The sequence below is a fragment of the Prionailurus bengalensis genome, chromosome C1, assembly GCF_016509475.1.
Source record: "Prionailurus bengalensis isolate Pbe53 chromosome C1, Fcat_Pben_1.1_paternal_pri, whole genome shotgun sequence".
Taxonomy (NCBI): Eukaryota; Metazoa; Chordata; class Mammalia; order Carnivora; family Felidae; genus Prionailurus; species Prionailurus bengalensis.
The window spans coordinates 98,718,160-98,745,927 of record NC_057345.1 but is presented as its reverse complement, the minus strand read 5'-3'; the positions used below and the strand labels follow the sequence as shown (position 1 = coordinate 98,745,927).

At 44.2% G+C, this 27,768-nt stretch overlaps 1 protein-coding gene across 1 annotated transcript in view; it reads left to right on the top strand.

The window, feature by feature from the left end:
• TSPAN2 (tetraspanin 2) overlaps nucleotides 1-27,768 on the top strand; it is a 57,245-nt gene that overhangs the window by 21,488 nt on the left and 7,989 nt on the right. The window contains exons 3-6 of the mRNA XM_043575927.1: nucleotides 6,407-6,504; nucleotides 7,807-7,881; nucleotides 9,139-9,237; nucleotides 10,496-10,567. Coding sequence (XP_043431862.1) covers nucleotides 6,407-6,504; nucleotides 7,807-7,881; nucleotides 9,139-9,237; nucleotides 10,496-10,567 — 344 coding nt within the window. The remainder of the gene's footprint in view (nucleotides 1-6,406; nucleotides 6,505-7,806; nucleotides 7,882-9,138; nucleotides 9,238-10,495; nucleotides 10,568-27,768) is intronic.

Genomic DNA, 27,768 nt, shown 5'->3' with positions numbered 1-27,768 from the left:
AAGGTTTGTGTCTCTCACAGAGATGAGGAGGAAGTGAATTCAGGTTAGGGAAAACAACAGGCTATAAACCGGGCCTGAGGTCCGTCTTGTGTGTTTTTAGTGGCCTGGGGCATGGATGTGGGTCTGCCCACCCTTAGTTCTTCCTCAGCCACACTTCCCTTCCCTGTGTCTTCCCTTGAGTGGCTGGCGAAACGCTCACGGTCAGTGATTGAAGTTCAGCGAAATGTGTTATCAAGAAACTAGAAACCAGTGGGTAAAGCAGCGGGGGTTGGCAGTCAGCCATGGTTTTCCAGCTCTTCGTGATGGGGCCCAGCCCACAACCCAGGTCTCCTTGTTTGTTTCCCCAAGCTGCCTCTCTGGTTAGAGGCAACAATAAAAAGTCCTGTGAAGTCAGAGATCTTTTCTTCACTTTAAATATTCCTTCTAAGTGAAGCAATATAACCCGCATTTATAGAAGGCGATAACTTCCTTCCTCAATAAATAATTTTCCAAATCGGAAAGATACCTGCTCTCTGGCAATCAAATGAGGAGAAAAATACACCCAGACACCATTTATGGACTTGCATAGCAAACAGTGTGAGGTAATAGGACTTTAAAAAAGAAGCAGGCCCAGCTTTTGGAAAATCTCACTTCATGTCACAGGGTACCAGTCACTAATCTGTGTGTTTTCTTTGCAGAGTAAGTTCCAGAGCAATCAGCCCACCAAACTCTTATCACCCCTTTGTTAAAGAGCGTCGGTGAATGGGCTTGGCACATTCAAGTGGTTCTGAAAGAAACAGGGCCTCACAGCCTAGAGTCCGTCCCCTCTGAGAGGGACCTCGGGAGGACACGTGGTCTAGCTGCCTGCTTCTGGGCAAATGACTGCCATGCTTTGTAGGAGAACTTCCTCCATCTTTGGGAGGATGCTTTCCTGTCTGGGATCCTTAGTTCTTTCTCCTTGTGATGGAAAGAGGCTCCCTTCCTGTGATGAAGATCTACCCTGATGTGAGCTGGGGACAGGGTGGAAAGGATCCAGCCGCAAGCCCTGGGGGGAACTGGCGCTGAGGGCAGGGCGTGAGGGTGGTCAGACTGTCTCCTGCCGCCCCTTCTCCAGGTCCTCTGAGTCCAGGCCGGGGTCTGGAGGCTGACACAGGAAGTCTGTGTCCCCTGAGTGCTAACATGGACAAAGGAGAGCCTGGCAAGAGAGGCTTGGGTGGCTTGGGGCTTCCTGCACTCTCTCCACTGTAGTCTCTCTCAGTGAGCTCCAAGGGGAAGCTCTCCCACCCCCGTGTCTTCCAAACTCTACCCATCTGCCCCCCTGACTTCCTGTCAGTCTGTCTCTAGGGCTGCAGGGGGCTTCTTGGGGGGCAGGGAAGCCTCCCCTAAGCCCTTGGAAGCCTGGACAGATGGCATGTGCTGGAGAGCCTGAAGTCGTGTCCCGTGAGCAGAGGACGTTGGCAGGTTTTCTCCACGAAGGGGCTGCCCACACAAACAGCAGTCCTTTGGCCCTTTGGGGTCACAGGCTGACTGCCTACAGCTGTGTCTCCCTGTTGAATTCAGAGTCCGGGAGCCTGGCTCTGATTGCGGGCTGGACGCAGTGCTGAACGCTGAGGAGCCGGCCTGCCTTTTCTCAAAACTCTGACTCACCCCGCTAATATTTTTTTTTTCACTTCTTGGTTTTCAGTTGTACATGACGGTCATAGTGGCTGCAGAAGAGATGTGCCGTAGCTCACGTTGTTGAGACAATTTCCCTGAAGCCTTTTTTACAAGTTAGATTGTTATCCATACTGCAGATGACAAAACTGAGGACTAAGGGGAGGTACCTAAAGCTCAGTTGACAGGCATGGGTCTCTGGCTCCCAGCCCTGTATTTTCAGAGGAAAACCCAGACATCATCCACTAGAGACTCCTCAAGCCCTTGTCTCAAGGAAGAAGAAAGAACCCTCCTGACATTTATAAGTTACAAAGTTAACAGACTTCCAGCAGTGAGCCTTTGTTCTTCTGCATTCCTACCGGAATTGCCCTGTAGGAACTTGGGGGGGGGGGTGCCCTTTGGAATAGACTCCCTAGTTCAGTTCCAGTTTTGCACCGTCCATGAGCTGTGCAGTTGCAGGGAAGTGACTTAAACTGTGTCTCCGATTCCCCAGCTGTGAAATGGGAGTACCAGCACCACAGACGTCATAGCATGAGATGATTTAACACGTGAGCGTGCTTACATGCAGTACCTGTCGTGTGGCTTTGTTGTTTTGTGTAGGTTAGGTTACCGTGTTCCTCAACCAAGGAAGGAGCCGGCCCACAGCCCACGGGACGCGTGATTCCATGGGACGAAAAGAGAAGGAAAGAGAGAGAAAGGAATGGTTTAGGTGCCGGTAGTCAGTGAGAGAAGAGTTGCCAGCATTGAGGCTTGTCAGGCGGCAGGTTCCCGAGATGATGCCTGTCAAGGTCATAGTGCAGAGTCCGCACAGAGCAGGCTGAGGTTCCAGGAAGTGGCACCTGTTACTCTAGCCCTGAATGACTCCACGACTAATACATGTTACACTACTTAGAGCACGACTCGATAACCGATAGCTGTTGTTGTTTAGCTAGAGCCCGAGTCTTTACTGTCCCCATAAGCCAACTCCCATCCAATATTCCAGACGACAAATGGTCATTAGCCGAGTGCGTAAAACCATCTGCTGCCAGAAAGCCACTATAATTGATGACCAGGCCACTCTCCAGTCCCTAAAAGGGGAGGTGTTTTGAAATGAGTTGATGCCGACAAGGCTTTTTGGTGGTTGCTGTCTCCTTTCCATGTTAACTAAATGGTGCTTCTGGCTTAAAAAGAAGAGTCTGGAATGTAAGAAACGAGCGATGGAATCGTCAGGGATTTGGTGATAGTGTGTCACGTGAAGATCACTTGCATCACAAGGCCCAGCTATTAATGATAAAAATGCGTTTTCAAGGTGTTTACTCTTTTTTTTTTTTTTTTCAAATCGAGGGAAATAGGACTTGGAAGGCATAGGGGATTTTAAGAAATCGGTAATACACTTGTCACACCAGCCGCCTGAGAGGGAAAGGGTTCTACAGAAACCATCTTGGAATTCAAATGTGACTGTCAATTAACGTATTCATTCAACAGCTATTTTTTTAATGTTTATTTTTTGAGAGGGAGAGAAAAAGAGACCAGGCATGAGCAGAGGAGGGGCAGAGGGAGAGGGAGACACAGAATCCGAAGCAGGCTCCAGGCTCCGAGCTGTCAGCACAGAGCCTGATGCGGGGCTCGAACTCACAAACTTTGAGATAGTGACCTGAGCCAAAGTTGGATGCTCAACCCACTGAGCCACCCAGGTGGCCAACAGCTATTTTTTGAGGGCCAGATCAGAAAAAGGATAAGGTGTCCTTGGAAGCCACAGGTGGCCTTATGGTGTGCAGTTTTATAACCAGACTGGGAACTGCTTTCCAGAGGCCTAAGGAATTCATCTGATTTTCCCTTAAGCTCCAACAAGCAGTGCTCATTTGGCACTGGGCTGAGTCATGTGGCCCACGCGTACACAGACTGAGGTTTGCTGGGGAGAGGCCTCTGAATTTGGAGCTGCCGGGTCAGTTCCAGGGTGTTTTTGCTCTGAGCTCTGGACTCTGACAGCCTAAGAATGGACTACTACACCAATCAGCAGATTTTCTTGGCGAGCTCGTATTATTTCAGAAGGGAGAGGATTGTTGCCCGAGGAACCGAGTGAGCCTGTTTGCAGTGGGGAACAACTGTGTCCTCCTCAGGCCCCTGTGCCTCTGTCCACTGCACCCCCGCTTCCTCAGGGGCACCCCTCTTTCCTACATCCCAGACTCTCAGGAACCCTTTCTCAGAGTGTGCAGCCATGCATTCATCTGCCCGACCTTGAGAGAGCCCACCCTGTGGCAGCTTCCTGGAGGTTGGTTGAGATGTATTCCTAGCGTGTATCTCTAAGCAAAGATGGGCGATGGCAGACAGCCAGTCCAGAACTTCAGATTTGATATGTTCTTTCTTTATCCCCTCATCCAACAAACACTGATCAAGAATCCCGCTTTGTGTCGGCGTAGTCTAGATAGGGTGAATAAGGGTTGTTTGTGGACTTAAAATCTACAGAAGACAGACAAATAGGACAGCCTGCAAAAGCACAAAATGGAAAAGAGCTGGCCGGGTCAGATCACGATAAACTCCCCTGTGGCCAGAGCATGGGCTAGATAAGGATCAAGGTGAGCCCAGTCCCTAGGCTGTTACTGTAAGCGGAACCTGTAGACCAGATCTTGTAGCAGTGGGAGACCATGACTGTTAAAAAAAATTTTCTAATGTTTATTTATGTTTTGAGAGAGAGAGCTCAAGGGGGGCGGGGGCGGAGAGAGGGGGACAGAGGATCCAAAGCAGACTCTGTGCTGACAGCAGACCTGGGGCTCGAACCCACGAACTTTGAGATCATGACCTGAGCCCAAGTAGGATGCTCAGCCGACAGAACCACCCAGGTGCCCCCACAGTGACCATTTTAAATGGGAAATCAATATATTAAGGTAGCCCAACCATGAGATCTTCTGTGAGGGAACTGAGTACGGTGTTGCTGCCTTCCTGCAGCCTGTTCCAGTAGGGTGGGGATCAGGTCTCCAGTCCCGGGTGTCCCGCCTGGAGCCACCTTGCCTCTCTGACCCCCGTCGGCAAAACAGAAATAGAACACTCGCCTTACCTTACAGGCTTGTTTGAGAAACCAGTAAGAGGATGAAAGTGAAAGAGCTTTGAAAAATAAAATTTTTAAAGCAATAAGGTGTGTAGGCAGTGGAGCCAACAACAGTATTGTCTTTAACATGGTGTCGTTTCTCATTCCCACGTCCGTTCCACACTAAGTCAATTCTTCTAGCGAAAAGGGAAGGGGAGGGAGTGGCAGATCTGGCGTAGCAGGAAGTAAATAAATAACCTGCCACAGGACCGCAGCACGGCAGGGCTTCCCCGTCCCAGGGGCCCCAAGAAGAGCTGGGGTGCTACAGGAAGCGGAGCTGCCTGGGTGTCACCCTGTCTGTGTCAGGGACCAGACAGATCTGCCCACAAACAACCGTCAGCACTGAGAGGGGCCCCCCGGAGGCACCCGGCTCAGGCTTTCCCCACGGAGGTGGGACACCGGCTGGCTCCCACCCTTTCGGTGACTGGGAGTGGTTTCCAGGTGACTCAGACGAATACAATGCAAAAAAATAAAATAGGGGCAATTAGCATTACTCTAAGCAAGTCAAGTGCCAGGCCCCCACATTGTGTTCTGACTTATCTCCGGATCAGAAAAGGAAATAAGAAAGGGCTTGGCTTTATTTGTCTCTGAACAAGAACATTTCTGTCCTTTTCTTTCTCTGTGAGAACAGTGGTTCCTGTGGCTTGACTTCAGGACTAAGTGGGATTAGCGCCAGCAATGAGGCTGCTGGTATTACCGACGAGACAGGGCAGGGTAGGCTAACCATGATGAGCTAGCTTTAGAGGCACATGGGTATTTTTATCCCAGCTCTATCTTCTTGAGCAAATCACTTAACCATTTGGGGACTAGTTTCTCTAGAAAATGGATATAATGGTACCTGCCTCAGGAAGATAAAATTAATCAATCTGTGCCAGGTGCTTAAAACAGTGCCTGGAAAAAATAAGTCCTTAATAAATGTAGCTACTATGGTATTAGGCATAGTATTGGGTGTGTATTAGCCTGTCACCTCCTCTCATTGGCTATTTTCTTGGAACATTGCCACCTCCCATGTGTCCAGTGTTCGTGGTGATGCCCTCTACAGTTGGTGATTCTCAACCAAACTTGACTGCCTTATTCCTGTGTCTTCCTGCCCCTCTTGGTAACCAAAGACCCCCTGTTCTGCCCCACCCTGTCCCTGCTTCCCCATCTGTGCCTGGGCAGACCATCAGCCCTTTTCCCTTCCAGACACTTTGTCCTCGCAGCCTCTCCTGTGATGGAGACAGCCATTAATTCCAGAGTGCCGTGACGGCCCAAGGGTCTCCTGGAAAGGTGTGGGTTTGGGTCCCAGCTCCAGCACTGACTCCTGACCACCCCTGGACTCACTGTACTACTTTCCCGCAAGTTATAGTGATACCCACTTTCCAGGGAAGGTAGAAATCTGAAAGGTAAAGTGCCCGGCATGTAGGAGGCACCTGGAGGGGATTAAGAGCATGAGCCGTGGAATTTGGACTAGTCACTGCCGCTCAAGTGACAGTGAGTAGGTCCCTTCACCTCTGTAGGTGTCAGCTTTCTCTGTCCACCGGGGATAATCGTACCCCCTACCTCCCAGGACCCTGGTGCGGGTTCTGTCAGATGCACACTCAGCAAGCATTCAGCAAGTGCTCCCCATTATACTGTCAGCAGCCATGCTCTGCTCTGCAGGGACACCTGGCGCAGCAGGCGAGCAAGCGGGCTAGGTGCTCAGTGTCCCCTCTGACCTCTTCCCTGCAGGACTGTATGTACTGGTTGGAGCAGGGGCCCTGATGATGGCTGTGGGCTTCTTCGGGTGCTGCGGAGCCATGCGGGAGTCGCAGTGTGTGCTCGGATCTGTAAGTGGGGCATGTGGGAGGGGACTGGTCTGAAGGGCACTGGAGATCGGGCCTCCAGCGCCAGCTCCTCGGGCCCACTGAGACCTTGGCACTCGCTCCCTCTCCCTGAGTCTCCGTTTTCTCCATCTCTTGCTTAAGAATAATATTATCTTTGTCCCTGCCTCATATGGAAAATATGAAAAAAAAAATGAGGTCATTAGTGTGAAGATGTTTTGGAAGGAAAGGTGCCTAATAATTGTAGGGGGTAATTATGATTGTTCTTTCAAAAGTACTTGCCAGTGAGGCAGCTAAGATTCCTATAGCCTGGGAAGTGCTGTTATCTACAAGAAAAGAATTGCTGTTTGAGATCAATAAGTTAGCCAAACATCTCTCTTGTGGATTATTTTAACAAGCAGCCTCTGTCAAAAAAAAAAAAAAAAAAAAAAAAAAAAAGAACGAATTTCAGTTACTGCTATACACATCCAATGCCAGAGCGACCTAAGAGAAACGGGGAGAAGGAAGAGGGGTCAGAAGAGAGAAGGATTTCGTATTTCTCCATGAGGGGTCAGAAACAGCAATTTCAGAGGGCAGTCTCTCCTTACTCGTTGCAATCTTTGATTTTTAAACCGTGCCTGCTGCTTCTGATCTCTTGCTGTGTAAAATCTCTTAACTCATTTCCTCAGTCCTGCATTCTGCCTGTCTTTCCCCCGTTGCTGAGCATCTCTCTCATTTATCTCTTAACATAGAGCCGACCCAAGAGACCGGAACAGAAATCTGTCCGGAAGGCCACCCCTCACCACCACCCCCACTCCCCAGAGAAGCCCTCACAGGACCCAGACCCCACCAGTTGCTCCCTATCTCCTGGCCTTGTTTTAGATCTTCGTAGTATCTCTTTTATTCAAGAATTCGTTCAGCGCATAGGTGCCAGGCACTATTCTGAATGGTGGGGTTTCTTTATCAGTGTCTGAAATTATCCAACTCACCTTTTTTTAGTGCTTTACTCCTTTATCATATTTACCATTTTCCAAGATGAGGCCCATGATCGCAGAGACGTTAGGATCTTACCTTATTCACCATTGAATACCCAGTGCCAAGGACAGTGCCTGGTGCAGAGTAGATGCTCAATAAACAATCACTGAATGAATCAATGAGCAAATGAACGCATAAACAAGCTCCAGGGGAGGGGGGGACAAATACTTCCTACTAGATCAATTCGAACGAATAATCTTGCTTCATGTTTTCCAAATGGAACTAGAATTAAAGAGGCCGAATACATTGAAAAGGTATTGAGTTAATGAAGTGAATGTTTTCTCTCCTCTATAGTTCTTCACCTGCCTACTGGTGATCTTTGCTGCTGAAGTAACCACTGGAGTATTTGCTTTTATAGGCAAGGGTGTAGTAAGTAGAAATTACATGCAATTTCTTTTTATGATGGTTAAAGGGTCTCTTTATGGCAAAGGATATGAGAATATTACACCCACCATGGCATTACAAAACTAAATAACCCCCACGTTTCTCATTGGCGCAGAATGTCTTAACCTGGATATATCGTGCAGACCTATGTGGGTGTATATACGTATGTGCACACATTTTTCTGAGGAGATAGTTCATAACTTTCATTAGATTTATGAAAGGGGCTATGATTTTTTAAAGGATATTTATCTTAAGATTATCCTATTTGTAATGGGGAAAGGGGATAAATTGCATTCATGAGAAAGAGGGATCAAGAGGAACATGCATTTTCATCCCTTGTTGGACTAATATTTGTCCGTAGGGCTCGGCCTGGAAAGAGGCCACATCATCCTTGAAGACTAAAGCCTGACCTGCTGTGTGCTGGTGAAGCCAGTCTCTTTAGATTTGTGCTCAAACTATAGGTGTCCAAAATAGGTTATCAGAAGAACCCACAGAGGAAATGTCCTTTTTAGAAGGTTAAAACACACTGTGGGAAAGAGGGGAGTGAAAAGGAGGAAGAATGGAGTCTTAAATGTACTGGATTTCATGTAAATTCATGTGCTATCAATATTGTGTTTATGAACTTACTTTAGATGTAAAAAAAAATGGTGAACATGTAGAATAAGTAAATATCACCTCCTTTGGAATGTTTCTGAAGTAGCTGGCTATATTTGCAGGTTGGAGGAATTGGATCTAATGACTTTTTGAGATCTTTATGGATGTCAGATCACATGCCTTTATATCAGAAAAAGCATTCTCTATGTTTTCTACGATATTTATATGCTGAAACAGCGTTCCTCAATCATGAACATCTTTCAAACCATGTCATGAATAGACTTGAATACTTTTAACCAGTGGGGTACCAAGAATGCCTAAGTCCCCACTCCCTGTATGTCAGAATCTCGTGGGGAGGCCCCAGAGTCTGGGGCTCGGTGGATGCTGATGTCCATTCAAGTTTGAGAACCTCCACTTAAAGAAATCTTTCTAGTCTATGAAAGTTATTCTTGGTTAGTCTGTCCTCCCATCTCCAGAAGTATCTATGAAACTCCAGAATCTATAATCTATTCCATAAATGCAGAATTGACTTAAAATACAGATAAACACAGGGACAGGCTGTATTTTCCAAGGGTAAGGAAGAGCGGGTTTTCCTTGATGAAAGGAGAATGTTTGGAACTTCCCACAGTTTTCCTGGTATTTTTTCAGGCTATACGGCATGTTCAGACCATGTATGAAGAGGCTTATAATGATTACCTGAAAGACAGGGAAAAGGGAAATGGGACCCTCATTACCTTCCACTCAACAGTAAGTAACTTTGCTTCTTCTTTAACATCATATCTTCTGAAGACCATGCGTTAGTCAGGACCTCTGTCTTCACTTGGCTTAAAGATCAGAATAACTTTGGTGAAGCCATGCCGCAGCTGTATTTCAGCCCTCACAGGAGCCGCCATTGGCATTACGCGTAGAACCTAGAAGAGTAAGGGGCCTACCTGGCACCCAGCGTTCACAAGAGGAAGTCAGGGCATGTGCCCCAGAGAGACAAAAGAGCACAAAGAAGAGCGCCCAGAAAGCAGCCCAAATCAGTTCCAAGCTGTCTCGGAAGGTGGCATGGTGGTGTAATAGAAGCGACCATGACCTTCAAGTCAAGAAAGCTCTTTCTAGCTGCAGCTCTGCCACTCAGCCTCTTTGCGACTTGAGCCACTTCCTTGCCTCCCTGATAATCACTCAGCTCCCCCATTTGTAACACAAAAGGGCACGGAGACAGTTATGCTCCCTTTGTCCTAGAATGTTCTGTGGGACTGTGCCGTCAGTGCAGTGCTGAGGGCTGCACACAGCTAACCAACAAGGGCTTATGGATGATGGGCCAGGTCAGAGTCATCTTGATTTATTAACCACTGCCATATGGAGAAGTATCTCTGAACCCCTGGGCCAATTGCTTCCGTGTAGCCCCATTCCTGTTTGTCACAGGAATGTCCTGGAAGGTGCCAACCATTTATCCTGTTCAGCCTCAGCTGCCCCAGGGACATCAAGCAACACACAGTCTCCTTTGTCCTTGAAGAGCCAGCCCTAAGGCAGGACACCTATTTGCTGGCCTGACTTCATGCCCTGGCCTTTCAGCCCCTGGGGTTTATTTACTGTGGCCACTTCTCCTCTCTGTCCCAGACTGTCCCCAGTTAATGAGCCCTTCCTGAAGCTCATAAAACTTGAGCTACTCAGCAGGGTAAGTTACTCCCAGGCTGAAATAAAGAATCTAAGGACCCAATTCCTGTCTAAAAAACAGCAATTTACACAAGACACTGTCATTGGCTTCTTGCTTTGTTTGGATTGCCTTGAGTCACTTCCCATCGTAAAACTCAGACAACTTTACCGAAGTTCTCTTCTTGTTTTGCTAGCATGGTTATGTGACTCTTCACTATCTTCCTAGAAATGGCAGTTTGGGTTGCAGAGATTGGCCCCATAGCTGCTTTGCTGCCTCAGTGCCCCAGTCCTCCGCCGTGATGCCCAGACTTATAGCTCCCACTCCTCTTTCCTGTGCCCTAAAAGCTGTTCTCTGACTCTCTAGTTTCAGTGCTGTGGAAAAGAAACCTCTGAACAGGTCCAACCCACATGCCCAAAGGAACTTCTAGGGCACAAGGTAAGCTTCTCTACTAGGGTTCCCATCCTATCTATACTGTAAGATGGCTCTTGCCCTTGGGTATGATTCTAGAAGGCCATCTCCCAGTGGCTTCTGAGCCTCAGCTTTATTCTATGTAAAATACATGAAGCAATGCTGAGTCCTAGTCTCCCGGTCCCCTGGGAAATGATGGTAAGCTGACCTGCCCATAATGGTGTAAATGCCATGGCATTAATTAAATTCACCAGGGCCAGAGGTGTGCACCCTGAGAACGTTGCCCCACCCACCTCTCCCTGGAAGTCACTGATGAATGCTTCATTTAGCAAGTGAAGGTGCCAGGTTCTGAAAACCTGTTCCAGGTTTTATGCCAGGTTCTGAAAACTCTGAGATGAAACATGGCTCCTGCCTCAGTGGCCTTGTAGAGTAGTCAAGGGAGATGGTGTATGCGCAAAGCCTGTAAAGAATACAATGTAGACACAAAGCTTCACCGAAGTTGAGATCCTTGAGCTGCATTTTGACAAAGGAAGGTCATTCTGGGCCCATAAAGCAGCAGGAACAGAGGCATGGCAGTAGGGAAGTCCAGGACTGCAGGACAGTAGGGAGTCCAGAGGGGATGGTGAGGGACATTCTTGGGCAAGTCAGACAAAGGCGTGATTTTACACCTGGAAGTTTGGGAAAGGTGTTGCTTTTAGCAGAGAATTATCATAGTCTGTTTTGCATTGTAGAAACAGTACTCAGGCTGCTGGGTGTGACAGGTGGAATAGAAGGTTGGGGAGTGTTGGAGGCCACGTAGGTGCCACTTGTGGTCACCTTGGTAAGAGAGGATGAGGAGCTAATGCAAGTCACGAGCAGTAGGGATGGAGAGGAGGCAGCCGATTCAGAGATGTTCGGAGGGTAGAATCAACAGGCCTGGCCAATCTCTTGTGTGTGAGTGGGGAGTGGGAGGAGGAAGCTAAGACCTCAGACTTCTGCTTGAGCAGAATGGGTGGATGGAGGCTCTGCTCCCCTTGAGAGGTGCATGGAGGGAAAAGAGCACATTCCGGGATAGTTTTGGCCAAGTTTGCACTTCAGGTGCCTGTGGGACTTACATGTAATCTGAGCTGAAGACGGGTGTAGGAATCCCAGCATAGTGGTGGTAGCTGAAGCCGTAGGAGTGGCCTTACCCAGGGAGAGTGTGTGGAATAAGGCAGAGGTGGGCTGAAAACCCTGTCATTTAAGAGTAAGCAAAGGACAAGAAGCCAGAAGAAGACTGTGAAGGAGGAGTCGAACTGGAGAGAGTCCAAAGACAGTGGCGCCTGGGAGGCGAGGGAGGAGATGGTTGGTCCATAAAGTTCAATGCTGGGAAGAAGACAAGGCAATGAAGGCTGGAAATAATGTGTTGGATTTGGTCTTAATCATTAATGATGTTTGCTCTGCAGTTTCAGCGAAGGGGGTGGGGGGAGCACAGATGCGATGTGGGACATTAGGGGAGAAATATGAGAATATGGGGACAATGACATGGATGCTTCTAAGTATGCAGCTGTGAGGAGACTGATGAGATCTTAGCTCCAGCCTGTGTCCTGAGTCCTGCATTGGACACTTAGTGACTCCCTTTGAGTTGGAGGACGTGAACAAGGCACAGCCACTGCCCTCAAAGTGCTCAGCGGCTGCCGGAGAGACCCGCAGGGGAGCCGGCACCACCACTCGGTAGTACAAGAGTAAGGCTGCGTGAGAGGGGCGTGCGATTGAAGGGTTGCGGGAGACCCTCCTGATGTGTGATTCTTTTTTGTTGGTGTTCAAGTATCATTAACATAACAGTCTTCACTTAGTTTCAAGTGTACAATATAATGATTCAACAATTCTGTTCATTACTCGGTGCTCGTCACAGGTGTACCTCTTGGGGCACCTGGGTGGTTTAGTCGGTTAAGCGTCCGACTTAAGCTCAGGTCATGATTTTGTGGTTCGTGGGTTCGAGCCCCGTGTCGGGCTCTGTGCTGACAACTTAGAGCCTAGAACCTGCTTCGGATTCTGTGTCTCCCTCTTTCTCTCTGTCCTTTCCCTGCCCATGCTCGCTCACTCTTTCTCCCTCTCTTTCTCCCTCTCTTAAAAATAAATTTAAAACGTCTAAAAAAATTCTAGGGGCAACTGGGTGGTTCAGTCAGTTAAGCATCCGACTCTTGTTTTCAGCTCAGGTCATGATCTCACGGTTTCGTGAGTTAGAGCCCCACCTCTGGCTCTGCACTGACAGTGTGGAGCCTGCTGGGGATTCTCTCTCTCCCTCTCTATCTGCCCCTCCCCTAGGTGTGCTGTCTCTCTCTCTTAAAATAAATAAATAAACTTAAAAATTAGTTTTTAAAAATTTCAACAAGTGTACATCTTAATCCCTGTTATCTATTTCCCCCATCTCCCTACCCACCTCCCCTCTGGCAACCACCAGTTTGTTCTCTGTATTTAAGAGTCTGGTTTTTGTCTTTTTGTTGTTGTTGTTGCTTGCTCATCTGCTTTGTTTCTTAAATTCTATACATGAGTGAAAGCGTATGGTATTTGTCTTTCTCTGACTGTGTTTCTCTTTTTCACTTAGCATTATACCCTCTAGGTCCATCCACGTTGTTGCAGATGGCAAGATTTCATTCTTTTTTATGGCCGAGTAATATTCCATTGTGTATCTATACCACATCTTCTGTATCCATTCATCTGTCGATGGACACTTGGGCTCCTTCTATATCTTGGCTATTGTAGGTAATACTGCAATAAACATAGAGGTGCATATATCTTCTTGAATTAGTTTTCCTTGGGTAAATATCCAATAGTGGAATTACTGGATTATAGGGTAATACTTCATATTGTTTCCACAGTGGCTGCACCAACTTACATTCCCACCAACAGTGCGTGAGTGTTCTCTTTCTCCACGTCCTCATCAGCATTTGTTTCTCGTGTTTTTGATTTTAGCCATTCTGACAGATGTAAGATGATATTTCATTGTGGTTTTGATTTGCATCTCCCTGATGATGAGTGATGTTCAGTTCTTGTATGTCTTCTTTGGAGAAATGTCTATTCAAGTCCTCTGCCCATTTTTTAATTGGATTATTTGGGTTTTTTTGGTGTTGAGTTCTCCAATTTCTTTATATAGTTGAGGTATTAACCCTTTATCAACTATGTCATTTATAAATATCTCCTCCCATTTGGTAAGTTGCCTTTTCATTCTGTGATTGTTTTCTTTGCTGTGCAGAGGCTTTTTATTTTGATGTAGTCTCCATAGTTTAATTTTGCTTTTATTTCCCTTGCCAGAGGAGAAATATCTGGAAAAATGTTTCTATAGCCAATGTCAAACAGATTCCTGCCGTGTTTTCTTCTCGGAATTTTATTTTTCAGGTCTCACTAAGTCTTTAATCCATTTTGAGTTTATTTTTGTGTGCGGTGTAAGAAAGTGGCCCCATTCCATTCTTTTGAAAATGCAGCTGTCCAGTTTTCCAGTTTTCCCAGCACTGTTTGTTGAAGAGATGTCTTTTTTCCATTTTGTATCCTTGCCTCCTTTGTCATAGATTAGTTGACCACAAAAGCGTGGGTTTATTTTTGGATTCTATTCCGTTCCATTGATCTGTGTGTCTGTTATTGTGCCAGTACCATACTGTTTTGATTCCTACAGCTTTGGAGCGTATCTTAAAATCTGGGATTCTTTCTTCAAATCGCTTTGGCTATTTAGGGTCTTTTGTGGTTACAAACAAATTCCAGGATTATTTGTTCTAGTTCTGTGACAAATACTGTCGGCATTTTGGTAGGGATTGTATTAAATCTGTAGATTGCTTTGGAGAGTATAGACATTTTAACAATATTTGTTCTTCCAATCCATGAGTATGGAGTATCTTTTCATTTGTTTGTCATCTTGTATTTATTTCATCGGTGTTATATAGTTTTTGGAATATAGATTTTTCACCTCCTTGGTTAGGTTTATCCCCAAGTATTTTATTATGGGTGCAATTGTAAATGGGATTCTTTTAATTTATCCTTCTGTCACTTCATTATTAGTGTGTATAAATGCAACAGATTTCTATATATTGACTTTGTATCCTGCAACCTTACTGAATTCATTTATCCATTCTGGTAGTTTTCCAGTGGAGCCTTCAGGGTTTTCTGTGTATGGTATTGCGTCATCTGTAAATAGTGAAAGTTTTACTTCTTCCTGACAAATTCAGATGCCTTTATATATTTTTGTCTTCTAATTGCTGTGGCTAAGACTTCCAGTACTATGTTGAATAAAAGTGGTGAGAGTAGGTCATAAAGAAAACAATGGTAGGAGTGGATATCCTTATCTCGTTCCTGATCTCAGAGGAAAAGCTCTCAGTTTCACCATTGAGCATGATGTTAGCTGTGGACTTTATTAGGGACATATGGACTTTATTATGTTGAGGTATGTTCCCTTTAAACCTACTTTGTTGAGGGTATTTATCATGAATGGATGTTATACCTTGTCAAATGCTTTTTCTGCATCTATTGAGGTGATCATATGGTTTTTATCCTTTCTCTTACTGATGTGATGTATCACATTGATTGATTTGCAAATATTGAATCACTCTTGCATGACAAGAATAAATCCCACTTGATCGTAGTGAATGATTTTTTTAATGTATTGTTGGATTTTGTTGCTAGTATTTTGTTGAGGATTTTTGCATCTTTGTTCAACAGAAACATTGGCCTGTAGTTCTTTTATTTTGTAGTGTCTTTGTCTGGATTTGGTATCAGGGTAGTGCTAGCCTTATAGAATGAATCTGGAAGCTTTCCTTCCTCTCCTATTTTTTGGAATAGCTTAGGAAGAATAAATGTTAACTCTTCTTTAAACAATTGATAGAATTCACCTGTGAAGCCATCTGGTCGCATATGTTTGTTTATTGGGAATTTTTTATTACTGATTCAATTTCATTTTTAGTATTTAGTCTGTTCAAATTTTTTATCTCTTCTTGATTCAATTGTGGGAGTTTATATGTTTCTAGGAATTTATCCATTTCTTCTAGGTTGTCCAATTTGTTGGCATGTAATTTTTCATAATATTCTCTTATAAGTGTGTTTCTGTTGTGTCAGTTTTTTCTCCTCCTTTGTTTCTGATTTTATTTGAGTTCTCACTCTTCCTTTTTTGATGAGTCTGGCTAAAGTTTTACTGATTTTTTTAGTCTCTATTTCATGTATTTCTCCTCTAATGTTTATTATTTCCTTCCTCTACTGGCTTTGCTTAGTTTTTTTTCTTTTCTAGCTCCTCTCAGTGTAAGTTTAGGTTGCTTGAGATTTTTCTTGCTTGTTGAGGTAGTCCTGTATTGCTATAATCTTCACTCTTAGGATAGATTTTGCTGCATCCTAAAGATTTTGAAACCTAGTTTCATAGTGTTCTGGTCAGAAAATATGCATGATATGATTTCAGTCTTTTTGAATTTATTGAGATGTGTTTTGTGGCCTAACATATGATCTATTCTAGAGAATGTTCCATGTGCACTTGAAAAGAACGTGTATTCCGCTCTTATTGGATTGAATGTTCTGAATATATCAGTTAAGTCCATCTGGTCCAATGTATCATTCAAAGCCACTATTTCCTTGTTGATTTTCTGCCTGGATGATCTATCCATTGATGTAAATGGGGTGTTAAAGTCCCCTACTATTATTGTATGACTATCAATTTCTTCTTTTATGTGTGCTAATATTTACTTTATGCATTTAGGTGCTTTCTTGTTGGGTGCATAAATATTTACAATTCTTAATGGATTGTTCCCTTTATCATTATGCTGTGATCTTCTCTGTCTCTTATTATAGTCTGTCTTTTAAAGTCTATTTGTTCAATGTAAGTATTGTTACCTCTGCTTTCTTTTTGCTTCCATTTGCATGGTAAAGGTTTTTCCACCCCTTCACTTTGAATCTGCCTGTGTCTTTAAGTCTGAAGTGAGTCTGTTTTAGGCAGCATGTAGATGGCTCTTGTTTTTTATCCATCCAGTCACCCTATGTCTTTTGATTGGAGCATTTAGTTCATTTACATTCAGACGAGATCGGGCGTGCGTTCAGGGTGGTATGGCCTTAGACAGTTCATTTACATTCAAAGTAGTTATTGATAGGTATGTATTTATTGCCATTTTGTTACTTGTTTTACATTGCTTTGGTAGCTTTTCTTTGTTCCTTTCTCCTCTTGCTCTTTTCCCTTGTGGTTTGATGGCTTTCTTTAGTGATATGCTTGGATTCCTTTCTCTTTATGTTTTGTGTATTACTGCAGGTTTCTTATTTGTGGTTACTATTAGATTACTATTGTGGTTACTATTAGGCTCATATACAACATCTTATACATATGGCAGTCTATATTAAGCTGATGGTTGCTTAAATTTGAAACCATTCTAAAAGCACTAAATTTTTGGGGCGCCTGGGTGGCGCAGTCGGTTAAGCGTCCGACTTCAGCCAGGTCACGATCTCGCGGTCCGGGAGTTCGAGCCCCGCATCGGGCTCTGGGCTGATGGCTCAGAGCCTGGAGCCTGCTTCCGATTCTGTGTCTCCCTCTCTCTCTGCCCCTCCCCCGTTCATGCTCTGTCTCTCTCTGTCCCAAAAATAAATAAACGTTGAAAAAAAAATTTTTTTTAAATAAATAAATAAAATAAAAGCACTAAATTTTTACTGCCCCCCCCATTTCATGTAATGATGTCATACTTCATATTCTTTTATTTTTTAATTCTTTGACTGGTTTTTATAGATATAATTGATTTTACTGCTTTTGTGCTTTAATCTCTGTATTGCTTTTATGAGTGATTAATCTACAACCTTTATTGTATTTGTATTTACCTGTGAAATCTTTTCCTTTCATAATTTTATTACTCCTGATTATGGCCTTTTCTTTCCATGTGAAGAAGTCCCTTTAATGTTTCTTGTAAGGCTGGTTTAGTGGTAATGAACTCCCTTAACTTTTTTTTTTTATCTGGGAAACCCTTTCTCTCTCTTTCCATTCTGATGCTAGCCTTGCTGGATAGAATATTCTTAGTTGCAGGTTTTTTCCTTTCAGCACTTTGACTGTATCATAGGGGCCTTCTGGCCCTCAAAGTTTTTGCTGAAAAATCCACGGGTTTACCTTGTCTGTAACTATTTACTTTTCTCTTGCTACTTTTAAAATTCTCTCTTTATCACTATTTTTTTTTTCTTTTGCCTGGTGTGTCCTGGGATGTATCTTTGTGGGTTCATCTCGTTAGGGGCTCTCTCTGCTACTTGGGCTTGTTTCTTTCCCCAGGTGATTAGGGAGGTTTTCAGCTATGATTTCTTCAAATAAATTTTCTACCCCCTTTTTATTTTTTTCTCTGGTATTCTTATAATGTGAATGTTACTGCATTTGAATATGTCATTGAGGGGTGCCTGGGTGGCGCAGTCGGTTAAGCGTCCGACTTCAGCCAGGTCACGATCTCGCGGTCCGTGAGTTCGAGCCCCACGTCGGGCTCTGGGCTGATGGCTCAGAGCCTGGAGCCTGCTTCCGATTCTGTGTCTCCCTCTCTCTCTGCCCCTCCCCCGTTCATGCTCTGTCTCTCTCTGTCCCAAAATTAAATAAACGTTGAAAAAAAAAATTAAAAAAAATGATAATGAATATGTCATTGAGTTCTCTTAACCTATTCTCATTTTTTATTGTTCTTTTTTCTTTTTGCTGTTCAGTGTGGTTGCTTTCCATTACCCTGTGTTCCAGCTCCCTGATCCATTTTTCTGTTTCTCTAATCTACTATTGATTCCCTCTAGTGTATTTTTAATTTCAATTATTGAATTCTTCATCTTTGATTGGTCCTTTTTTATATTTTCTCTTTCTTGAAGGTCTCAGTGAGATCCTCCACTCTTTTTCTCAAGTCCAGTGAATATCTTTAGGACCATTGCTTTGAATTCTTCATCAGGAATATTGCTTACCTCTGTTTTATTTAGTTGTTTTGCTGTGTTTTTACCCTATTCTTTCATTTAGGACATATTCCTCTGTTTCCTCATGTTGTCTAATTCTCTGTGTTTCTGTGTATTCGTAATGTCAATTATGTCTCCTGCTCTTGACAGTAGTTACCTATGAGGAAGAGGTCTTACGGTGCCCTGCAGTGCAATGTCCCCTGTTCCCCAGGACCAGGAGCTTCAGGGGTGTCTTCTATGTGAGTTGCACAGGCCCTACTGTTGTGGCTGAGCCTTGTTTACCTTCAGTCCAGGTGACTGCAGTGGTCCACTTTGCCTGTTGTGGGCAGGGTTTGGTCCCTGTGCCAGTCTGGGGCCACAGTGGGCTTGTCGTTAGGCAGTATCAGCAGTCAGACCAGGTGTCTGCCCTCATCCCATCTGCTGGGGCTGGGGTCATACCAAAATGCAGGGCACTGTCTCTTCCCTGTCCCCTGAGAGGCTTTCATTGGTGGCTTGGGCCTCCAGTCCATCTGCTGAGGCTGCAGTGACCCCAGACTGCAGGACTCTCTTCCTGTGCTGTCTTTGAGAGGTTTCTGTCGGTGGGCAGAGCCAGTAGTGAGATCAGATGTCTGCCCCCAGTCTATCTGCTGGAGCTATAGATGCACCGATTGTCAGGGCACTCCCTCTGCACTGCCACTTACAAGGTTCAGCTACTAGAGCTGCAGCGAAACTGGTGTGTATGGTTATCTTCCCTTCTTCCCAAGGCAGATGTCACTTTGGAGTGGCAGGGTCCCTGCCTGGGCTGATTGCAGGGTGAGATGTGGCCGGAGCCATTCTGGAAGGACTCCTGCCAAGTGGGGCTGGTTGGATGGAGTGGACCCAGATCCATAGGAGAACACAGGGGCAGGCAATGTGGTGTTAGCAAGCTAAGTGGCAGGTGTTCTCACTGGTTCCCGCAGGTCTCTAGCTGTCTAGGCTGGAGAGCAGGGAGAGAGAAATGGTGCCCATAAGCTCTTTTGTTCTTAGAAAAGTCTCCTAAAGACCCCTGCCCCTCCAGCACATGTTCTGCGGTTAATAAATAAATCTCCTTCCCATATACCCCAGCCACTTTTCAAACTGCTGCTTCTGTGTTATATCTCCGCAGGCCTGTTTGTTATGCTGGCTCTTTAAGGATAGCAGCTGAGTTTCCTACCACCCTCTGGCTCTCCCAGAGCGGAGCATGCTGATTTTTAAATTTCCTGGTGTTAAGCCCCACAAATTGTAAAACCTCTCAAAATTAAGCCCCTCTGGTTTTCAAAACAAAATGTTATGGGGACTTATCTTCCCAGTGCCAGTCCCCTGTGAGTGGGATGACTGGTGTGGGGTCTGTCTCTCTCCCTTCCCCATGCTTGTGGTTCCCCTCCTGTTCGTGGTTAGTCTCACCAAGAGTTTGGTTCCCAACTGCCTCTCTGCCCTCCCTGCCCTTTTCCGTGTGGCCTCCTTTCTATGATTAAGTGTGGAAAATCTATCCTGCTAGTCTTAGGGGTTTCTGGGTTGGCTGCACTGATGTCACGGTTCTCTAGGTGTGCCCATGGGAGGAGGTGACTTGAAGATCATCTACTCTGCCATCTTTCCGGAAATCCTCTCCCCTGATATAATTCTTAGGATGCGTTTTAAAGGATGAATCAGAGCCTAGCAAACAGACAAAAGAGAAGGGTATTCCAGGTAGAAGGGATACGGGGTAAAGACAATGAAAACAAGGGAATATAATTGTATCCAGAGAAGTGCCAGTAGTGGGTTTTGGCTCACGTACCTGTGGGGATGAGTCCTTCAAGGAGGAGGGACCTGTTCTTGAAGGGCCTTGAATACTTTCATGAAGCCAAAAGTCTACATCTCCTGCTGTATGCTTAGGAAAGTACTAATGTTAGAATCTGGGATAGGATTTACATTTTCCTGAGTTTCCTATAGTAGCAGTTTGGAGGATTGATGGGAAATGAAAATCTGGAGCCAAGAAGGCCAGTTGGGAAGGCTGCTGTCCTCGTTGTCGTCCAAGAGACGTTAACTGGTAACAAGCTGGACTGAGCACCAGGAATGGAGAGAAAGCCATTTAGAAAGGAAAATCTACAGGATCTGGTGACCAGTTCAATATGAGAGAAGAGGGAGGAATCCATTGCTGCTTTTGGCTTTACTAGCTGGATAGATGGTATCATTTAATGAACTGAGAAATAGAGAAAAAGGAACATATTTTGGAGGAAAGAAAGCGAGTTCGGTGCTTAACCTGGTAATTTTGAGGAGCTAGTGGAACTTCCAACTGGAAACGTCCAATAGACGGTTGCAAAATCTGGCTTGCGGCTCAGGAGAGAGGTTCGGGTGTCAGGACTTCATGGGAGTCTTAAAGCTGTAGATAAGAATTTAATCCATTAGGTTTAGACGAGAAAATGGCAAGGATAGAATTCCAGGGAACAACAACATTTAAGGACGGGAAGAAGAAGAGTTGCCAAATAAGAAAAGTAGAAAAACTAGACAGACACATGTGAGGAGATGCATGGGGGGAGGAGGGAATAGTTACCAGGGTCAGGTGCTGCCATTGAGGTCAGCTCAGCATTTATCCATCCCTACCCTATGCCTGGCCCTGCAGGTAAAAAGATGAACGACACAAAGTCGCTGCTCTCAAGGAATGTGTAGTCTAACAGGACAGATGGACACAGAAGTGGACAAAGTGCAGTAACAGAGGTAGGCACAGAGGGTGCAAGTGCTTTGAAAGCACAAAGGGTTACTTAGTGAGGCCAGAGGCTGGAAGGGTCGCGGGAAAGCTGACCGGAGCAGTGATGTCTCAGCTAACTCTTCAGGTGTGAGAAGTAACTTTGGAAGCATTAGGCAGGAGGAAAGAGGAAAGCAGAGGAAAGAGCATAAGCAGAGGCACAGAAGCAGAAAATATGAATGGGGAAGTAAAAGTCCAAGGAGGTCCACTGAGATAACTACTGCAATGTTGACAGGATTGAGCATTTTTTTTAAAATTTTTTTTAACATTTATTTTTGAGACAGAGAGAGACAGAGCATGAACAGGGGAGGGGCAGAGAGAGAGGGAGACACAGAATCCGAAACAGGCTCCAGGCTCTGAGCTGTCAGCACAGAGCCTGGCGTGGGGCTCGAACCCACGGACCGTGAGATCACGACCTGAGCCGAAGTCGGACGCCCAACCGACTGAGCCACCCAGGCGCCCCAGGATGGAGCATTTTAAAACGATAACTTGATGTCAGAGGGAGTGAGGACAGACCCCATCCTGCATGACATGAGATGTAAAGAGGGAGGGTGTCCTTTCAAGTAGTCTAGTTTGGGGCAAAGGACAGGAAGAAAGAGTTCAGAAAAGACGAAATCCAGGGGCACCTGGCTGGCTCAGTTGGAAGAGCATCCAACTCTCATTTTGGGATGAGTTCGAGCTCCACGTTGGGTGCAGAAATTACATAAGTAAGTTTTTAACAACTTAAAAGACAAAATCCAAATTACCATTAAACACATAAAAAATACAGGCAGTTAATAGCAATGGTAAAATATTGCAAATTAAAGAGTTGACGTCGTTTAACCTATGAAATTGACCAAGTTCTTTCTTCCTTAATAGTTATATACAGGGTTGACAAAAATGATACGAAGTGAGCATTTTCAGAGAAATCAGTACAAAATGTTTAGAGGTAGTATGACTGTAGAATACTGGTGAGTTAAAAGAGCTTAGGAATGTTGGGGCGCCTGGGTGGCGCAGTCGGTTAAGCGTCCGACTTCAGCCAGGTCACGATCTCGCGGTCCGTGAGTTCGAGCCCCGCGTCGGGCTCTGGGCTGATGGCTCAGAGCCTGGAGCCTGTTTCCGATTCTGTGTCTCCCTCTCTCTCTGCCCCTCCCCCGTTCATGCTCTGTCTCTCTCTGTCCCAAAAATAAATAAACGTTGAAAAAAAAAATTAAAAAAAAAAAAAGAGCTTAGGAATGTGGTAGAGTAGGAGGACGCTGACCTCACCCCATCCCATGTTTACAACTAGATATCACCCACATCCAAATCAATAAACTAGAGAGAAATCCAAAGGCTTAGAAAACAAACGTCACAACTAAATGTAGAGAAGAAGCTGCATCTGGAAGGCTAGGAAGGTCAGAAAAGCAAAGGGAGGCTGCCTGGAGGAGGGAGGGAGCCGCCCACGTGGAGAGGACAGAGAAATGGGCCTTTGCACCAGGGAACTTACGCAGGAAAAACTAATCCCCATAATGTTTGGCGTTAAAAACCAGAGAGGCTGAATTCTGGGGGACTTGGAATCTGGAACTTTAAAAGTCAGCTGACTCAGCACAGGGCAAGCTGGGAAGGTGAGTGATAGCCGGGTCACTGCCCTTAAACAGCAGCCTGTATGAAGAGGCAACGTGAAAAAGGCGGTTTACACAATGCCAGGGGCAACAGGAGACAGATCTGTTCATACTGATTTCAGAGCACGTTGGAGGACTTCAAACTAAGGGAGCTGGCAGGTGCCGTCTTCTTCCTCCACCCCCCAGCATAAACACAGAGCCACTTGTAGGAGGCAGGACTGCACAGACACTTGCTGCCTAACCTGCTAGCAGTTCAGGTGCATGCCCGTGAGATCTCCTGAGGACTCACCCACTCCAAGCCTGCTAACCTTGGCCCTGGGCTCAGGGAAAATTTTGTGAAAGCCGCCCATGCACCCCGCCCAGCCTCTGAGTGCCCAGTTGCCACCATGTTCATGCCTAGCCACTGCACCAGGCCCAGCTGAAAACTCCCAGCCGCCAACACATGCTAAGCACAGCTGGATGCCAAGTTCAGCCTCACACCCCCAGCCATCCTGGCACAGCCTCCAGCCACCACATGGGACGAGTAGCACAATGCGAATTTTGCTAACACTGCCACCCTGCTCCCAAGTTCCCTGGCAGGCACACCCACTCAGAGCTGGCCTGAGTGGGACCCGGGGGTCCCACTAACACCACAGAGAGCAAGCACAACCCACACCAGGCAGAGAGTTAGTGCAGAGCACTGCATGGAAAGGAAAAGTGACCCAGACACAATAACAGAGCATAAGCCACACACATAAGATACTATCCTGAACTGCCAGGACCTCTTTGTTGTGAAGTCCCCATTTTCAAGAGCAGAAGACATAGCTGACTTTGTTAACACAGAGAGACAGAGAAGCAGACAAAAGGGAGACAGAGAAATTTATCCCAAATGAAAGGACTGGACAAGGTCACAGCCAGAGATCTGAGCAAAACAGATATAAGTAACATGCCTGATGGAGTGTTTAAGGCAATGATCATAGGACACTCATTGGGCTTGAGAAAAGAGTAGAAGACATGAGAGAAATACTTAACAGAGATAAGGAGTAACATAACAGAGGTAAAGGTTCAATAAAGGAAATGGAAAACATGCTTGATGGATTGAACAGCAGGATGAAAGAAGCAGAGAAGTTAATTAGTGACCTAGAACACACACTATTTGAAAGTAATCAAGTTGAACAAAAGGGAAAAGAATTATGCAAAATAAGAATAGACTTAGGAAATTCAACGACTCCATCAAAAATAATAACATTTGTATTATAGGAGTCCCAGAAGAAAAGGGGGCAGAAAAGTCATTTGAAGAAATAATAGCAGATAACTTCCCTAATCTGGGGAAGGAAACAGATACCCAGATCTAGTAGACACAGAAAACTCCCATCAAGATCAACAAAAGCAGGGGTGCCTGGGTGGCTTGGCTGGTTAAGCATCCAACTTCAGCTCAGGTCTGAATCTCAGGGTTCTTGGGTTCGAGCTCCACATTGGCTCTGTGCTGACAGCTCAGAGCCTGGAGCCTGCTTCAGATTCTGTGTGTGTGTGTGTGTGTGTGTGTGTGTGTCTGCCCCTCCCAAACTCATGCACATGCTCTCTCTCTCTCTCTCAAAAATAAACATTAAAAAAAAAATACTTTTAAAAGAATCTACAAAAGCAGATCCACACCAAGACATATTGTAATTAAATTGGCAAAATGTAGGGGCGCCTGGGTGGCGCAGTCGGTTAAGCGTCTGACTTCAGCCAGGTCACGATCTCGCGGTCCGTGAGTTCGAGCTCCGCGTCAGGCTCTGGGCTGATGGCTCAGAGCCTGGAGCCTGTTTCCGATTCTGTGTCTCCCTCTCTCTCTGCCCCTCCCCCGTTCATGCTCTGTCTCTCTCTGTCCCAAAAATAAATAAAAAAAACATTGAAAAAAAAATTTTTTTAAAAAGTGGTTCTAAGAGCAAAGTTTATAGCAATTCAGGCCTACCTCAAGAAGCAAGAGAAATCTCAAGTAAACAACCTAACCTTACACCTAAAGGAGCTAGAAGAAAACAAACAAAACCTAAAGCCAGCAGAAGGAAGGAAATAATAAAGATTAGAGTAGAAATAAATGATACAGAAACTAAAAAAACAAGAGAACAAATCAATGAATCCAGGAGATGGTTCTTTGAAAAATCAATAAAATTGATAAACCTCTTGGCAGACTTATTTAGAAGAGAAATGACTCAAATAAATCTCAAATGAGAGAGGAAAAATAATAACCAACACCACAGATATACAAACTCATAAGATAATATTATGAAAAACTGTATGCTAACAAATTGGGCAACCTAAAAGAAATGGATAAATTCCTAGACACCTATAAACTCCCACAGCTGAATCAGGAAGAAATAAAAAATTGAAGACTGAATACTAACAATGAAATTGAATCAGTAATTTTAAAACTCCCAAAAACCAAAAGTCCGGGACCAGATGGCTTTACAGGCAAATTCTACCAAACGTTTAAAGAGTTAATACCTGTTCTTCTCAAACTATTCCAAAAAATAGAAAAGGAAGGAAAACTTCCAGATTCATTCTATAGGGCCAACATTACCCTGATACCAAAACCAAATGAAACGCCACTAAGAAAGAGAACTGCAGGACAATAAACCCTGATGAACTTGGATGCAAAATTTCTAAACAAAATACTAGTAAACTGAAACAATACATGTAAAAAATCACCATGATCAAGTGGGATCTGTTCTTGGTTTGCAAGGATGGTTCAATATTGGCTAATCAATCAGCATGATACATCACATCAATAAGAGAAAGGATAAGAGCCATATGATCATTTCAATAGATGCTGATAAAGCATCTGACAAAGTACAACATCCATTCCTGATAAAAATCCCCAAAAAAGTAGGGTTAGAGAGAACGTACCTCAACATAATAAAGGCCATCTATGAAAAACCCACAGCTAACATCATCCTCAATGACTAAACACTGAGAGATGTTCCCCTAAGGTCAGGAAGAAGACAAGGATGTCCACTCTCACCACTTTTATTCATCATGGTGCTGGAAGTTCTAACCACAGCAATCAGACAACAAAAAGAAATAATAGGCCTCCAAATCGGCAAGGAAGAAATCAAACTTTGACTATTTGTAGATGACATGAAACTATACGTGGAAAACCCAAAAGACTCCACCAATAGATAGGTAGGTAGAATGAAAAACTGCCAGAACTGATAAACGAATTCACCAAAGTCAAAGGATACAAAATCAGTGTACAGAAATTTGTTACATTTCTATACACCAATGATGAAGCAGCAGAAAGAGAAATGAAAATGCAATTTCTATCAAAATACCAGCAGCATTTTTCACAGGGCTAGAACAAACAATCCTAAAATTTGTATGGAACCACAAAAGACCCCAAATAGTCAAAGCAATCTTGAAAAAGAAAAGCAAAGCTGGAGGCATCATAATTCCAGACTTCAAGTTATATTACAAAGCTGTAGTCATCAAAACAGTATGCTACTGGCACAAAAATAGACAACGCAGATCAATGGAACACAATAGAAAATCCAGAAATAAACCCACAGCTATAAGGTCGATTAATCTTCAACAAAGCAGGAAAGAATATCTGGTGGAAAAAGACAGTCTCTTCAACAAATGATGTTGGGAAAACTGGGTAGCAACATGCAAGAGAATGAAACTGGACCACTTTCTTACGCCAAACACAAAAATAAGTTCGAAATAGATGAAAGACCTAAATGGGAGACATGAAACCATCAAAATCCTAGAAGAGAGCACAAGCAGTAACTTCTTTGATATGGCCATAGCAACATTTTTCTAGATATGTCTCCTGAGGCAGGGAAACAAAAGCAAAAACAAACTATTTGGACTACATCAAAATGAAAAGCTCTGCACAGCGAAGAAACAACAAAACTGAAAGGCAACCTACCGAGTGGGAGATGATATTTGCAAGTGACAACTCTGATAAAGGGTTAGTATCCAAAATATATAAAGAATTTACAAAAACTCAACATCGCAAACACAAATAACCCAATTGAAAAATGGGCAGAAGGTGTGGACATTTGTCAAAGAAGACATACAGATAGATGGCCAAAAGGCACATGAAAAAATGTCCAACATTACTTATTATGAGGAGAATGCAAATCAAAACTACAATGAGATATCACCTTATACCTGTAAGAATGACTAAAATCAACAATGCAAGAAAGAACAGGTGTTGGCAAGGATGTGGAGAAAAAGGAATTCTCATGCATGGTTGGTTGGAAGGCAAACTGGTATAGTCACTGTGGAAAACAGTATGGAGCTTCCTCAAAAAGTTAAAATAGAACTACCTTATGACCCAGCAATCCCATTACTGGTATTTACCCAAAGAATACAAGAACACTAATTCAAAGTGATATATCCACCCTTCTGTTTATCGCAGCATTATCAACAGTAGCCAAAATATGGAAACAGCCCAAGTGTCCACTGATACTTACATATATATCATATATATATATATGTATGTATGTGTGTGTATATATATATATATATATACACACACACATATATACATGTCATATATATACATGTATATACATATATATACATGTCATATATATACATATATGTCACTTTATATATATATATACATATATGTGTATATATATATACATTATATATATATACATATATAAAAATAGAATGAAACCTTGCCATTTGCAATGACATGGATGCAGCTGGAGAGTATAATGCTAAGCAAAATAAGTCAGACAGAGACAAATACCATATGATTTCAATCATATGTGGAATTTAAGAAACAAAACAAGCAAAGAAGAAAAATAAGAGAGACAAATCAAGAAACAGACTCTTAATTGTAGAGAACAAACTGATGGTTACCAGAGGGGAGGTGGGGGGGGGGGGGATGGGTGAAATAGGTAAAGAGAATTAAAGAGTGCACTTGTAGTGATGAGCACAAGGTGATGTATGGAAGTGTTGAATTACTCTATTGTATACCTAAAACTAATACAACACTCTATGTTAAGCAATTGGAATTAAAATAAAAACTTAAATTTAAAAAGAAATTTAAATAGACTAACGAGTTGAGTATGTCCATGCCC